This window comes from Anolis carolinensis, chromosome 1, assembly GCF_035594765.1.
Source record: "Anolis carolinensis isolate JA03-04 chromosome 1, rAnoCar3.1.pri, whole genome shotgun sequence".
NCBI classification, from domain to species: Eukaryota; Metazoa; Chordata; class Lepidosauria; order Squamata; family Dactyloidae; genus Anolis; species Anolis carolinensis.
This window is the reverse complement of record NC_085841.1, coordinates 278,340,396-278,357,987: the sequence shown is the minus strand read 5'-3', so window position 1 is coordinate 278,357,987 and position 17,592 is coordinate 278,340,396. Positions and strand designations below refer to the sequence as shown.

At 39.1% G+C, this 17,592-nt stretch overlaps 1 protein-coding gene across 2 annotated transcripts in view; it reads left to right on the top strand.

Annotated features, from left to right (window-relative positions):
• The window catches only part of spon1 (spondin 1), a 426,626-nt gene that overhangs the window by 385,438 nt on the left and 23,596 nt on the right, over positions 1-17,592 (top strand). For both annotated transcript variants that reach the window (XM_062967755.1, XM_062967754.1), the window contains exon 8: positions 10,174-10,375. In XM_062967755.1, coding sequence (XP_062823825.1) covers positions 10,174-10,375 — 202 coding nt within the window. The remainder of the gene's footprint in view (positions 1-10,173; positions 10,376-17,592) is intronic.

Here is a 17,592-nt window from a genome sequence, read left to right as displayed (position 1 = left end):
AGTTGATAGATGCCTATCTCAATAAGTTCAACAATATGGTCCCTGGGGATAGAGAAAATTGGTCTTCATTGCTTGTTATCAAGTATTAAAAAGAATAATAACAAACGTTCAACTTTTCCTCTTTAGCCTTTAATGTATTCTAGAGTAGGCCTGGAGACCTCACTGAGCATTTCTCACCGTGCATCCTCAGCTTGATTAAAATCCAAAATGGCACTCCAATGTCTGGCAGGCATTTCGGTTATTTCTTCCTGCATTATAAATTGTCAGAAGAATTGTACTACTTTAACTCTTTCCTTGACCTCTATTTTACAGGAAGAAAAGGAAGATGCCACCAGAAAATTTATTCATTGCTGCATCTCTCAGGCTGTACATTTCTATTGCTAAAATGGCATGAGAGGTCAGAAGAGAGTCCTATGCTAATAGACATTTCACATATCTCTAGGATTAACACAGGGAAAATTGTTTGACCTGTCTTGTACATCCATAAAATATAGAGCCTTGACTAAAAAGCATTATATTTTTGTTGACAACATAGAGACAATAAACAGAGATGGAAAGACCTCTGTATGTCATACTGGCATTCAGCTATGTTACTTTGAGTGAGCTTTCTTATAGTTTGCAGTCATCTTATACAATAGCCCATATTCAGAATTACCCCCACCCACACCCATTCCCTGTCAAACACAAATTGAACAATTTCTTATTATTATATATGTAAATGCATGTAGTTTTTTTAAAATCTGAATTATTCCTATACACAACATATTTAAACATTTTGGGCTGATGTTCAGAATTTTCCTTCATATATGGTAACACACAGTCCTTCTTATGTTTTCATCTGTGGCACTGTGAGCACTTCTGACCAGAGAAAATTTATTTTACCTCATTCTTTTCTATTTCCATGTCTGGAGGAAGAGGTAAACCAAAATCATTCCTGGGCATGGATTCCTTTTATCTAAAATGACATGGAAGCACATAAGAATTCACTATGAAAAATACTTATTTCCCTTGCTTAAACACTGTAGTTGAATATGATCCCCATCCTTTTGTTGTGCCAGGACAAAGCAAAATCCCTCTGTTTATGACCTTTGAGGAGATTTCTAAGGGTACAAAGAAGGATGTACGGGTATGGCCATAACTTAGAGCATTCCTTGCAGACTGTGAAAAAACATAGAATCTTCTTTACAGTATTTCCCCCATATCTGCAAGGCATGTGTTCCTGAACTTCCTATGGAAACAGGATACCATTGATAATAGCAAACCTTCTTGAAATGAATGCCTTCCTCCAGAAATTACTTCAAAGTTGCACTGGAGAACTAGAAAATTCCTAGAGAGGCATACATTCTAGGAATTTTTTAGATCTTCCAGGACATTTCTGTCATAATTTCTGGCAGAAGCACACAGTAGAATGTCCTAGAGAACATAGAAAATTTCTAAAGATCACATATTTTGTTGGATGTGAGTCAGTGAAACTATGTGATTGTGTACCAGTCCCATGGGTACAGGGATTTGAAGTGCTAATAGTAGTATAACTTTTATGATTCAATCTTATTTGATTTCTGTAAGAGATCTTTCACTTGACCTCCTAACTGCTTCTCAGTCCTTAATTATCCAGATAATTTTTATATCTGCTGGCAGAACTGTCCGTGAGTGATCATAAATTCTGAGACGTTATGTCCCAACTAACTGGAAGTTATTTGTTTGTTTATTTGTTGTATGTCTCACTTCAGTCTCAGCACAGGCTTCATAGCAGTGCACAATGTTTTAAAAACATTGTTTTGAAAACTGAATACAAAAGTTAAAACATAATTAGACAACCATTAATTTACAAAAAGTTAAAAACAACATTTAAAAGATGTTTAAAATATAATGAAATTATATCAATTTCTAAAAGCTCTGCCTACTGCAACATACTAAAAGCAAAGTGTCTCCTTCAATAAAAAGTCCCTCATTTGTCAATAAAAAGACAGCCAGGAGGGGTAAAATTGGACCTCTCAGGAAAAGGGAGTTCCACAACTCAAGAGCAGCCTAGAAGGCTCTCTCCCAAGCCCTTATCTAATGGGCCTGGGATGGTGGTGAAACCAAAAGAAAGCCTTTCCCTGCAGATTTTAGAGCACGAGCAGACTCATGGAGATAACAATTTTACTAGTCTGGCTGCAAGCCATGTAAGACTTGAAAGGCCATATTCAGCACTTTGAATCCTACCACAAAAATATCAGCAGCCAATAGAATTGTTTGAGCAAAAGGGTTATATCCTACCTGTAAGCTACTACAATCAGCAACCTGGCTACAGCATTTTAGACTTGCTGAAGTTTCCAAAATATTTCCAAAGGCAGCCTCACATACAGTGTATTCCAGTAGTCCGAATTGATGTAATCAATTGATTCATGTGCATGTAATAATTGATTACATATGCATGTAATCAATGCATATGTTATTATAGCTAGATCTGATGCCACAAGTAACAGGAACCATTGGCACATCAGTGTTAACTGTGCAATATGATTCCTAGCCATCGTTGAAACCTGGATATTCATGCTCAGATCTGTGTCAAAGCTCAAAGTTTGAGACCTCTGTCCTAGAATAAATTTTTTTTTTGTTTTTCTAATGTGCTATAGAAACAATATTTTTCAGAGCATTGCAATAGCTTTGCAATATGTTGTGCCTGGAATCCTGGTGGTATCATACATATGCAGTTGTGCTTTCTTGCCATTGTGCAGTGGATAAGTGGAATTCCACAAGTATATCCACCTCACATGAGGATAAATCTTATTGTTAGTTCTTCTATCTAGATTGCTGCCATTGAATCTGATGGATCTACTTGCATGCTGACTCCTCATCCAGCAATTAACTAAATGGGTCTACTCCAGGGGTGGTTCTACACTGACTATTTATCCCAGGTTCGATCTGTCATGCTGAATGTGGGATTGGTCCTGAGATGATTTAGACCACCACTTTCCCAGTTACTGCAGAAGCAGGAAAGAATTCTGTCCAGTGGTGCCAAATCTAGTTCAGCGCCACTTGACAGCCATCTTTAGTGTCTCCTCCTTTTCTTCTTGTTGCTGTGGCAAGGGAGCATGATATGGGTCATGCTAGTCACTTGTCACAAGAAGTGGCATTGTCCAAGGTGCCAGAGCAATAAGGGAGAGGAAAGGGGATGAGGACAATTAACCCCCTCTTCCTGTACCCGTCTTAGTTCCCCTTGTTGCTCTGGCGAACATCACTCCAGATGACAAGCAACCTGCAGGACTTATGTTGTGCCCATTGGCTGCCACAACAAAAGGGGGGAACAGTGAGTGTCATCCCATGTCACTGTGCTGCCTGAGCCCATGAATAATGTAAGCAATTACACCCTGTAACAGCTCAGAATCAACTAAACTATTTACATTGGCCTAAAGTCATGGCTTGTTCCAGAGTGTGGAGTAGAATCCAGAGCACCTCACAACTCTGGTTAATATGGTTCATGGCCACATTAAGCAGCTTTGTCCCACATTAACTTGGATCAACTCTGTGTCACAGACCTGATTCAGCCACGCTGGACTCTAAGTGGTCAATGTAGATTTGACCTAGGTGGATGCAACCAATGGGGTCTCAGCCATACAGTGCTCCAGGATAAAATTATTCATCGGTGCCTTCAATGCACATTTTATTCACTAGATGTGAAGAAATTGCCACTTTTATTCCTGCATTGTATAGTATGATAAGCAAGGACATTGATAGATAATATACAGTTGACTGTATAATACCGCAATTTTAGCAGAAGAATGTAGTTTTATACTATGCAAGCGGAAAGTACAAGCCTCTGTTTCTAACAGATGGGATTGCAGAAGTTGGCCAGTGGAGAGTGCCATCATTTTAAATCCTAAAGGCATAGGAAATCCCAATTAAGCTGTAGTATGCAAATATTTGCTGGCCTTTGAACAACAGCTATAACACCAGTTTAAGAGCGGATTCCAAGTTCTTTATGAATGGTTGTGCAATTGATATAACAAATATTAAGAGAAAAATGTTGCTTTGTTTAAAAAAAATCCACATTTTTTGAAGTGAAGCCTTTCTCTTGAAACTACTTTTCTTTTTTTTATTGAGCAAGACTTGCATCAACCTGAAAAGTATAATTCTGTTCCCATTTTGCTTCCATCTGCCACTTTCAGAATACATAATTAATAGAAGGGGATTTTTAGTTTTAAAATGATGGCAGCTTGATTATTCTTACTGTGAAACAATGAATTTAAATTATATTACAGTATGTGATAAGATCTTCTCCTGGTGATTTTATACTCATGAAATGCAGTGATGAGCTAGGCAATGTGGAATGAGTGACTTTTTCACTGGACTTCTGGCCATATTAATAAGCTACATACATTTCATTATTTGGTGAATCTGAATATATTTTCACACAGTTATGATTTTATTACTGGTATCAGCATTACGAGATCAGGCCATGATGACAATTGCACAGAATGAGCTGGAGATGAATAGATGGCAAGAAATCCATTGCTCTCTTCTTCTTTTTTCAGTTGACTGCAGCCAACACTCATCTTTTTATTAGGTCACCATATTCCCATCAGTGCAAGTTGTGTGTATATCAGCCTTCTCCAACCCAGTTCCTTCCAGATGTTTCAGACTACAGTGTCAAGTGATACAGAATTTTCATCATGTTGGTTGAGGCTAATATGAACTGTAATTCAAACTATCTAGGAAGAATCAGGGAGAGAAAAGATGGTTTACACTGGTGGTGTCAAACTTGTGGCCCTCCAGGTGTGTTGGACTTCAGCTCCCAGAATTCCTGGCTATTGTACAAGCTGAATATCGCTTTTGGGAGTTAGAATCTAAAACAAGTTTGACAACTCTAATCTGCGCAAATCTATCACCTTTTGATGTGGTCACAAACATTTCATTTCTTAATGAGTTGTGTTTTCTTGGACCCAAAAAAAACTTTCTTTAATCTTTGAATACTGTCAGTTTTTAATTCTTCTGTTAATAATTGAGCTGATTTCCTGCATTGCTTGATCTAAGAGATTTCTTACTTATTTATCTTTTAGTGTAGCCAGACAACAATTTTAGAAGAGTCAATTTCAAGTCTGAAGGCAAGAAAATAATGCCAACTTATGATATTTTTGTACCTGAAAAAAATCAAAATGAGACCTCTTCCCTCCCCCATGCATTTGTTAATGGGATCATGAAAGAAAACAGGCATCATTTCTAGAAACTGCTGACTGGTGACAGTGTTAGGTTGCTTTGTAATAAGGTTGGTATCTTGAGCAGAAGTTCTTGAGCTAGTTACATGGACACATAAATCAGAAGAGGTAGACAAAACCTGCCTGATCTCTTCGATCATCAGGGGAGGCTCTCCTGTCGCCACTGCCTATATCTCAGGCCCGTCTTGTGGGAACAAGGGAGAGGGCCTTTTCTGCTGTGGCCCCCCGACTGTGGAATTCACTGCCCATTGAGATTAGGCACTTTACTAGCCTTTAAGAAAGACTTAAAAACATGGCTCTTCCGGTGTGCCTTTGGAGAGTAACTGTCATATCTTTCTTCGATTATTCCCCTTGGATATCTATCCTTTAGACTGTTCCACTATTTTTATGTCCCTGTTCCCCGTGGTTTTATTCATATGCCTTTCTCACCCGAGTTTTAACTTAGTGTTCATGTGGCCCGCCCTGGTTTTTATTGCTTTTTCTGAATTTTGGGTTGTAATGTATGTTATTATTTATTGTATTGTTAAATTGTGTTATGATGTGTTGTTTTATATTTTGTTATATTGTATGGTTCTGGGCATGGCCCCATGTAAGCCGCCCTGAGTCCCCGTTGGGGAGATGGTGGCAGGGTATAAATAAAGTTTTATTGTTATTATTATTATTATTATTATTATTATTATTATTATTATAAAAAGGCTGAAGATCATTCTTTAGTAGGAATTATGATTAATAGGATTAAGTATCAATAAAGCATAATAATAGTAAAAGATAAAACATATGAGGGATAACATGACAGTTTTTTTATAGAAAAGGCAGGCCACAGTTTTTAAGTATTCCTTAAACATGCCTAAGAATTTACCATTATCTTCAGAATAATAATAATAATAATAAAACTTTATTTATACCCCGCCACCATCTCCCCAACGGGGACTCGGGGCGGCTCACATGGGGCCATGCCCAAGACAATACAATAGACAAAATATAAAAACAACATATCAGAATGCAATTAAACAATGCAACAATAACACTACACAATACAGAACAAAAAAGCAGAACGTAGCATAACATAACAAGGGCGGGCCGCATGGACACAAGGTTAAAAACTCGGGGTAAGAAGAGATAAGAATAAAACCATGGGGAACAGGGTCTACAGAATACATGTTGGGGAGAGAAACACAGGAGGTATATACAATTACTCTCCGAAAGCACACCGGAAGAGCCATGTTTTTAAAACTTTCCTAAAGGCTAAAAGAGTGGGGGCTAGCCTGATCTCAATGGGCAGTGAGTTCCACAAACGGGGGGCCACAGCAGAAAAGGCCCTCTCCCTTGTTCCCACAAGGCGGGCCTGTGATAAAGGCAGTGGAGACAGGAGGGCCTCCCCAGATGAACGAAGGGCTCGGGCAGGTTTATAGTAGGAGATGCGGTCACGAAGGTAGGCGGGTCCCAAACCGTTTAGGGCTTTATAAATGATGGTCTGCACCTTGAATTGGGACCGGAAAATGAACGGCAGCCAGTGGAGCTCCTTAAACAAGGGAGTGGATCTCTCCCTGAAACTCGCTCCCGTTACTAATCTGGCCGCCGAGCGTTGGACTAGTTGTAATTTCCGGGCCGTCTTCAAGGGAAGCCCCACGTAGAGTGCATTACAGTAGTCCAGTCTAGAGGTAACTAAGGCGTGCACCACCGTGGTCAAGTCAGACTTCACGAGGTATGGTCGCAGTTGGCGCACAAGTTTGAGTTGTGCAAAAGCCCTCCCGGCCACCGCCGACACCTGAGCCTCAAGCGTCAACGCTGAATCCAGGAGGACCCCCAAACTGCGGACCTGTGATTTCAGGGGGAGTGCAACCCCGTCCAGCACAGGTTGCCACCCAATACCCCGATCCGACGAACGACTGACCAGGAGGGCCTCTGTCTTGTCGGGATTGATCCTCAGCTTGTTCCTCCTCATCCAGTCCGCCACAGCGGCCAGGCACTGGTTCAGCATCCGAGGGGCTTCCTTGGAGTCAGATGGGAACGAGTAGTGGATTTGCGTGTCATCTGCGTAGAGATGGCAACGCCCTCCAAAACTCCGGATGACCTCTCCCAGCGGTTTCATGTAGATGTTGAAAAGCATGGGGGAAAGAATAGACCCTTGCGGGACCCCACAGGTCAAAGGCCAGGGGTCCGAGCAGGTGTCCCCCAGCTTCACCATCTGGGAACGGCCCTCCAGGAAGGACCGGAGCCACTGCAAAACAGTGCCACCAAGCCCCATCCCAGACAGCCGTCCCAGAAGGATACCATGGTCGATGGTATCGAAAGCCGCTGAGATGTCCAGGAGAACCAGCAGGGTCACACTCCCCCCATCCAGTTCCCTGCGGAGGTCATCCACCAAGGCGACCAAAGCCGTCTCGGTACTGTGCCCAGGCCTGAAGCCAGACTGCAAGCGGTCCAGAAAATCAGTGTCATCGAGGAACCCCTGGAGCTGCGTGGCAACCACCCGCTCCAGAACCTTGCCCAAAAATGGGAGGTTGGAAATTGGTCTGTAGTTGTTACATACGGATGGGTCTAACGAGGACTTTTTAGAAGTCTGTTCCAGAAGAAAGGAAGTGAAAATTACAATGCCATGATGATCCTAGTGCAAGTACTATTGATTTCAACAGGAGATGGTTCCATCAGTTCGATTCTAAAATTGATCCCTGCAGCTGAAATCCTGGACCTACTAAATCAGTTGAAAAATGTGATATTTAGTTCACACAGCACTCTATGATATATCAAAGGTATTTTTAGTGGAGATGTATATTTGTTCAAGGAGGGCAACACCTGAACACTAATAGTTTAGGACACCAGAACTGGAAAGGCTGAAACACTAGAAAACAAAAAATAATCTTATTATAGTTCCCAGGTGATGGATGAGATGCCAACAGAAATGTTTCCATCTGTGGCATTTATGGTGTTGCATCGTTTTGGCCAGAGTCCTTGGAGAACTCTAACACAAACAAAGAACTTACCAGTGCTTTTGGATGTTAAACTTATCCATTCCCAGAATCTCTCCAAACAGAGCAGCCATTGGCCATGCTGATACAGTGAATTCTGGGAAATCAGGTTCCTCACTCCCCAATGTAAATTTTCCAAGTTGTCAAAATTTTAGATTAGGCTGTATTAGCAAGTTTGGTCCAAATTTTTCTAAGAGCATAGGCTCTTAAACATATTACTTACATTATACCAAGTAGACTAAACTATATTGATTTGTGTATTCCTTTTATTCATTTATTTTTATTAAAAAAAAACAAAATTGTTAGGTAGACAGTTGAATCCCAGGAATTCAAAGGTAGCTTTCTCTGAAATGTTGCCAGTAAAAGTGGCTAAATTGAAACAGGGTTGAGTTGATGGTAGCGTTAGGAGAATAGTTTGGATTTCTTAGATACAGGGTAATTTTTTCACCACCTGGATCTATGTACAAAGAAGAAACAATACAAAATGAATCCAAATAGAACCGGGCTGCTAATCCTTAATTTCAAAAATGTTATTGACCAGCTTTTAAAATGATTGTTCTAATGAGAGAAGCTGGCAAACCTCTAAGTTATGATAAATAATCTCCATTAAACCAAAAAATTGAGGAATGAGCACTAGTATATGAGAGGCTATGACAACAATATAGCAATCTTTGTTAATGCCAGTTTCTTGGTAGGAGGACAATGTGGAGGAGGAAGTGGGCCATAACTCTTTTGTGTTTCCTTTATCCTTCTACCATTGGACGTGATTATCAGTACCTAAGATATTGTGCCAGCATTTTAGATCACTGGTATTTCCTCTGCAAGGTGTAGAATTTGGCTGATATCCAAAGCTTACAATCTTGATCCCCCCTCTGCCAACCGCAACATTGGCTGAGCATATGTTGAGATCTCCTTGGAAAACCACTCATTGGAAACCACAGCAAACAAATCATTGATGCTATCAATATGACATGTTTATAGAGGGCAGATTAGGAAAAGCCACATGGTCTGTCTAATTGTGCTCCATTGAACTCTCTTTTGGCTTCAGTAGTCTCTGTGAGGTTGGCACAGCCATGTTATCATCACATGATGGTACATTTTGCCTGACAAAAAGGATGGCTGCAAGATGTCACTGTCTTATTTGACAAGGATAGGGAAATTTTGAAAGCAAAGGTAGTGCAGGAAGAGACATTGCTTGTGCATTATCCATTATGAAGAAAGCATTTTCTCACTTTGTAACTTTGTTGATTACCAAGAATAGTTCATGCATAGGATAGACACAGATTGTCTGTCACTGCAGATCTTTGGATGCTGTTATTTAAATTTCATCATTGACTTCATATGCAACACACCCTCTGTTTAAGGGAATCCTTGGCAATCACTCAAGAATTAGGGTGTACTGCTTATCATCATGGACTTACTTTGGCAGGAACTTGCATAATGCTTGGCTACAACACCTTCTGGCTGATGCTTCAAATCTCACAAATGCTTCAGCATTAATATCTAAGCAACTGGTTATGAAAATGTTGCCAAGCTCAACATTTTCATTGTAGCACCACAAATATTGTCTAGAGAATATAACTTTTTACTGCATTTAAACAAAACCTTTGCTATAAGGGTGTGATCAAAATTTCCTTTGTTGTCTTTGCACGCATAGGGGAAACTCAATAAAAAGGCAAGAAATCCAAGAGTGAAGTAAAAGCCATTTCATTAAATACCCACAGGTGTTGGAAGGGATACAGTGCATTGCAACCATATCAAACACTTTACCTTATCAATCTTTTATTGCCATGTTTCAGGTACACAGAGAAACTTGCTGCTCATCATTGTGATCCTAAAAGCACTTTGCGGAAAGTGCCCTGTCAACTCTAGTTTCACTGGGCTCACAAAAATGTTTTATGAGTTACTCCCTCTTACTATCCTAACTATATACGGCACGCAATGGATGAATTCTCAAGTTGCAGACTTTACTTTAGCTGTACCGGCTCTTTCTTTTTCATTTGCAGGAGAGCTGCTCCCTCTGCTGAATTTTCTGTGGACAGAACACGGCATCTGATGTCTTTCCTTACCATGCTCGGCCCCAGTCCTGACTGGAATGTCGGGCTTTCTGCTGAAGACCTGTGCACCAAAGACTGTGGATGGGTCCAGAGGGTCATTCAGGATCTGATACCATGGGATGCTGGAACTGACAGTGGGGTTACCTATGAGGTATCGGTATATTCTTATAGGACGAAATCACACAAATTCTAGTGGGAAATGTTCACTCCAGGAGAATGCTTAAAATGGAATATAAATCACTGATACAGATTAGTAAATACCCATATCTAATGTTGATTATGTGTGGTACAGCACCTGGACAAAAGGGGAAAATGGAATATCAGAATTTGTGTGTGTCAATTTGTCTAGGGGAAAAAATAGAGCCAAAAACAAAGTATCAGGATCAACACACCCAATCTGTGAACGTCATACAGTCCGTAAGGGGGCTTATATATGGAATTATCACTCATATTCCATTTAAACATAATATGAAGCAAAATTTAAGGTAGGGAAGAAAAGAATATTCAATTTTTTTGCAAAATGGGAAAAACACGTTTTTCAAGTGTTGAGAGACTCTGAAGAGCACAATACTGGATTAATGAGAAGGCTTGTAGTACAGGATTTATGTGCAAATTTTGCCTGTGTCTATTTTGAACTGAAATCATTATTTTGTGCAGGTTGTCCATTTTTGTGTGGAAAATAATATTTCAATACAGACTATTAATTCCTGGAGTGCAGAAAAAAGGAAGTAGAAATTTATAAAATTCAGACATGGTTGATTTACATAGAAAACAATAATTTCTGCACAGTAAATAATAGTTCTGGGTTTAAATATTACACTAGGTAACAAAATTTGAAAAATTTCCTTTTCCTGGTTTGAACGTGTTATTCCTTTTTAATTGTGCTTGTACTTACTTTGAAAGTGACTCTCAGTTGTGCACTTTCCATTTATGTTGAGGGCTTTGTTTTATTTTTCTGGAGGGATTTGGGATGTCTTGGAGGTGCAGAAGAAGTGCAAGAAAACTAATGCCCTGCTCGACTTACCAGGCAAGGATGTTGTGGTGGGCGTCTTTCCACCCAGCATTGCACCTGAGGGGGGGGGGGGTCCTTCCCAGGAGCCCCCTGCACTGGGCACATTTCCTGCCATAAGGCCTGCTGGCCAATCACCAGAGTCCCCCAATCCACCCCTGGATTGGTTGGGGTCAGCTGCTGCGGCAATCTGCTGGCAGCTTATTTAAGACTGCACTAGACCGCTTCCCAACCAGTGCACCTTTTGGCTTTGACTTTTATTGGGATTTTTATGTGAAAAATGAAGGTGCTTTGAAGAGACCCAAATTTCAGAACTCAAAAGCAGATCACATGTGGCCTATAAGCCACACTTTCCAAACTTCCAGACAAGAATTGGAATAGTAGGTTTGGGTGGGATGGCTTTCAGAATCTGTCCATCGCCTTGTCTACTAGCTGTCCTTGTTGGAATTCTTGGAACTGTAGTTCAAATAAAAAGTCCAAGTTCTGCTTTTGGGATGGTGCATTTTGATTAGAGGAATACAACTGCTCTCTGTCTGGCTGCTGCCTCCTTGGCCACTAAAACCCTAGCAAAGAGGTGGCCTACAGGCTCAGAGATCATTGCAGACAGAGATCCAGATAACTGTATCCACAATGATGAAAAAGCATCTATGCTTGTGTAATGTGACAGGATTCTACCGAGTATAAATAATATGAGCTCCTCATTCATGAAGATATGTTTTCAGACTTCGGATCAATACATGAAACCACGGAGAATAGCAAACCCTATCAAAAGACTTCCAGACCAAGAATACTATAAAGTCACACTGGAGGACCTAGAAAATGCCTAATGAGGCTATATTATGTTTGGCATGGATAAATGAAATTGCATTTCAGTCCCACAGATGTAGGGGTTGTCCTCTGTGTACATGTGTGTGTATGTGAGATATATGAGTTTTGACACTGTATTTTTAACAATCCTAGATTTTTTAAAAAAAAGATGTTCAAGTGTTAAAGATCCATTTGCATTATAGCTTCCAGTTTTCTTTCCTAAAGAGTATTTTTCCTCCCTTGAAACATATTGGTCACAATGCAGTGGTGAAGCATGTAAGGGGATGGGGATACTGTGACTTATTTGGGCCTTTCCAGATTTGTAAAAATTCATTTTCTTGTTGTTAAATTTACTAGCTATGGATTTCATAGGGGCATCGCCATTTTTTCATTTCTCACAGTAGATTCTCTGAGCCTTCAAATACCTGCCAGAGACATCAAAATGTCATGGTGACTCAGTCTCCTTGTTTTTTCAAGATTGGTTCAACAGTTAGTTATACACAAGAACTGTACAACTACAAGAGTAATAATTTACTATCCCAGGACCTGCAAGACTGGCTGTCAGGGGGAAGTGTCCAGTGGCAGATTCTGTGAGTTACAGCCACAGCATAGTGCGTCACAGAATCAATCCTTGTATTTAGGAGGAAAGAAAAGAAAATGCAGCTCTTCTCAACAGAAGCAATATGCCAACCTTACATGAGGCAAGTCATTTCCCCTGAGTAACACAGGTATAATAACTTGTGTGTACACAAAGGATCAATACATTGCAATTAGACATTGGGCTGCCCCTTGAGGGTAGAAGGAAGCTGGATCTCATATCAAAACTGTTTTCTTTAAAGTTAGTTCCGTCTTCTTTAATCTAGTTTAGAAACAAATGGGCACTTAATGCCCTTATCAATGGGGGAGGTAGAGAATTGCATGATTCGTCTTCTAGTATGGAGCCATTTGCTTCCTAAGCATAAAAGAACCATATAAAGAAAGTTGAAAGATTTATATGAGGATCAATATTTAAGATTGAAGATTATTATGGTGGTGTTTACAAAAGACCAGGAAATTATACCCAGAGAATACACAGAATAGCCTTGCATATTTTGAAAGAATATGTGCCTTCTGCTTCTAGAAATGCTCTGGTAATTTCTTGGGAATATGCTTCTGAATGAACTCATGGGAAACTCACATCATGAGTAAATGGAGAGATTGAAATGTACTTCCCTCTTAAAATCCTCACAACAAATATATATATATATATATATATATATATATATATATATATATATATATATTGATGTGGTATACATTTCAGATTTTTCAAAATCCACAAGTGGAAATGGGTCTGAAAAGACTTCCAACTTAACACATGCAAAATGAACAGCGAACAACTAATCTGTTCATCCCTGTCCATATGTCTGGGTGGGCCTCAGAGAAGTTTTTACCTTCTTGCTCAATGCAATGATACAGTAGCTCTTCGTATCCATTGGGTTTTGTTCCAGAATCCTTCATGCATACCAAAATTTGTGAATGCTCAAGTCCTATTATGAGCAATGGTATAATAAAATAATGTCTCTTATAAAATCAAGGTTTGGTTTTTTTGGGGGAGGCATATTTTCAAACAGTGGATGATTGAACCAATGTATACAGAATCTGTGAATACAATTATGTTTATCAACTCAGTGATAAGCCATCCAAGCTCTAAAAATAGAGACAAAATAGAGTTAAACTATGTGTATTAACATATCGTAAAAGCACAACATCTTTGTTCATTTTAGTTTAAAAAAAACAAATAAAAAGTCATTTTATATGGGAATGGTAATATATTGAAACAGCAGTGAGAGATTCCAGTATTCCATTAACAAAAGCAAGCTAATTTTGAAGGCAGTCTGACGAGCATGCACTGGAAATAATTTGTTCCAATTTATGAATATCCTTGCTGAGATAACTAATTTTGTGTGTTGTTTCCTACCCAAGGCTTTTTTGGAGCAGTGCAGAGATGATTTCTATGATTCACAACAGGAATTCTGACATATTACTGTTCCGCCATTGTGTTGCTCTGCGTGGTCTTATTAAATTTCCTTCTTCCTATCATTTTCACTATTTAGTAAAATTATTATTTTTCAAGAAATGTATTGCCTGCCTTCTGGATGTTGTTTTAACCTCCACCTATTCTGTTTTTTGTTTTTGTTTTTTTCAGTTTATGATTTCAGAATTCTTTCTGAGGCCGCTTTATATGGCCAGTAGGTCAAACACTCCATTTTAATATAACTATAATTATGTATTGTTTACTTTCTCCTGTCATCATTAATTAGTGGGCTAAGCAAGGACAAGGACCAGTAATGCTAACTAAGTAATACAAGAGTTTGTAAGTGGAAGTAACATTTTGGAAAGATATTTAAAAATGAATAAACACATGCACTTTTGCTATTACATATCATTTCCATTAACATTGGAAGACTTTAGAAGCTGTTTTAAGTTTCCTTTGTCTTCTGACAGAGAGACAAAGATATCTTGAAACTGTACGGAGGCCAGAGGGGGCCACTAGAGAGAGAGAAGGATAGTGCATTTTATGGAGGGGGAGTTGAAGGAGGAAACCAATTTCCCATTATATTGAAAAGGAATGGGAATGAAATGTGAGAACAATTAGAGAAATACCATGAAGTAATTTTCACATCTCTATCTTCTAGGTTTATTGGCTTTGTCACATGTATTATAACTTTATTTTTTTAATTGGCTATATATATAGCAGGACACCAAAAAAAAGTTATTTTGACCCATCCATCATATTCTCTATTCATGTCCTGTTCACGTGAAGGATCTTGTCATGTTAAAGGAAGAGCAGGGTCTTATTTTAAGTCCTATACCAATACCATGCATAAATCTGATATCTGTGAAATCAGCATGGCTAATGTCTGATTAGAGGCCCTGTGATAGCCAGGAGTTTGCATGAAGCTCTGTGGCCACCTGGGAGCACCAGTAACTACAAAGTCCAGCAAGGCTGATGTTCCTGGCCACATTGGATCATGTGGATACCAACCCGCAGAAAAGCTCCAGACCGGCTGTAGATTTACTGGCCAGTGTAGATGTGCTGTAAGATTGGACAGTGTGTTTTGTGCTTGAACCTAAGAACTTTGATTGAAACCAAAACATGAAGTGGGGGTGGGAGGGTGGCAGTGAGTAAAATATTATATGTTCCAGGAACTACATGAAGATGTTTAGCACTATATCTAGGGCGGAGCCATTATAATCAGCATGAGGGTATCATAGATTCTGTAAAGGAAGAGGCATGTTTTAAAAGCAACCAGGATGCTGGAGCAGCTTCACAGAATTTTACAAAGATTTCTCCCTGACCCAAAGCAGTTGGCGCGTTGTTGACACATTAACCTTTTTATGCTAAGAAATTTATCTTCAAGGTTTGCAGAAGCCAGTCTCTTTCACTGCTTATTGGCTGAAATTCTAGAGATAATTCAGAATGATATTGATTTGACATGTGATCAATTAATTCAAAGCAAGCAAGTCACTTGATGCTTTTGCCAATGAATGATGCAAATATATATAAGAATTTGCCATTGTTCCTAAAATTAGTTCCTAAAATGAGTTCCTGAAATTCTACCCTACCAATAGTCTGGTGTACTGTCATCTATATAAAGTTGAAATCCAATACTACTTTGTTTTTGTTTGTTAATCAATGTATAAATCAGTGTATAAATAGGCCTCAGCTCTATATTTCTTGCTGTCTATCAATTGTGAGTTTTAACAGTGTACTCTGCACTCTGAATTGACAATGCTGTAAAAACCAGCTGTCTTGGAATTGAAAAACAGTTTCCTTCCTCCAACACAGCATTCTAATGGATGAAGCTGATCTGACCAAGAAGGCAAAACTTTCAGGAAGGTGCTTTCTATAGTTTTCCTTGCCAAAAAGAAGTATTCATTTCTGTATGTGCTTCTCCTGCCACCTGCCTGCCTGTTATTGTTACTTTCAAAAATGACTTCACGAGCTTGAAACGCCAAACTTCTAGTGCCTAAAAGTGAACAAAATTTGTCATGTAAATTCAAATTGTCATCATGCCTTTTATGTTATGCCTTTTAATGCTTGCAACCAATGCTGAATTTATGACTTAGTGTAAACTGGAACTTTAAATAAGTAAAAACTGAATAGTTTTCTTTAAAAGTCTTTTACATGTAATGAGTAGAAATATGATTGTTTTTTTCTACTGTTTCTGGAAACACAGTTCCTTGTGTTAGATTAAGGTAAAGATTTCCCTTGATGTTAAGTCCAGTCATGTCTGACTCTGGGGGTTGGTGCTCATCTCCATTTCTAAGCCAAAGAGCCGGCATTGTCCGTAGACACCTCCAAGGTCATGTGGCCGGTATGACTGCATGGAGCGCCGTTAGATTACAGTAGATTACTTCTGTATTAAATTATTTTAACTCTATTTTTCTACTGTTAACCAAACACAGAATTAAATTAGAGATTACATACAGTATATATGTTTTGTTCATCATCATGTTGAAGAGAACAGAAACAGGCATTGGATTGGTTTAGAAAAGCTTCCTTTAAGCACAGTTTGCAGGTTCTCCATCATTCATATCCCAACCACAATCAACAGGAAGTGACCAAGTGGCCAGGATACATAAAAAAAGAACCATAAGCTTCTGGAAAACTGATTATTTTTGCCAGGGAAATGGTTCCATTTCATTTTACTGCATATCCAAAAGTTGCCACATATCAGCCCTGGTCATCTATTTAAAAAAAGTCCAGGGGCCCTAATATTTCCAAGCATGATTAGGAAATCGAAAGAGATCAGTGCTTTTATTTGGTATAAACGTTGCTTGGTATGCTCTCCTTGGCTGGAACAAATGCATTGGGTAGGAATAAGTATAGAACGACAAAGATGACTTATAGAAACAACCTCACAATAAAATCTTGGTTGATGAAAATGGCCAAAGGCCAACTGAATCATCACCAGGCCAGGTGAAACTGTGATGAATCCAAAACTCTTTCAATGAATCCCATCTTTTTGCTAACTGCCTGGGTCATCCATAAGCAAAAGCAGACCTATGTCAATAAGTATCAGACATAATTGTATCTTGCGTCAATACCTTCCACAGTTTAACTGTATGCTGTGTGGAGTTTTTCCTTTCATCTCTTCTCAATCCCTTGTTGTTTAGTTTCAGTGAATACCCCTAACACTGTATATTATGAGTGAGATATGTTGTTCTTCATAGTTTGTTTTTCATTATAACAGTCGCTAACATTGCAATCTCTTTTTAAAGGGAATTGCTCCAGTCCCTTTATCATTTTAGTCACCCTTTTGTGCATTATTGGCCCTTTACATTCCAATGAAGTTTTGCTTATTTTTGGCAGTACAGCTTGAATATTCCTTATCCAAAATTCTTGGAACTCAAACTACTCCAGATTTTGGAATACCTGTATTTGTGTGTGTGTGTGTGTGTGTGTGTGCCTGTGTGTGTGAGATATCTTGGAGATGGGACCCAAGTCTAAACAGAAAAATCATTAATGTTTCATGTAGACCAGGCATAGGCAAACTATTTTGGGT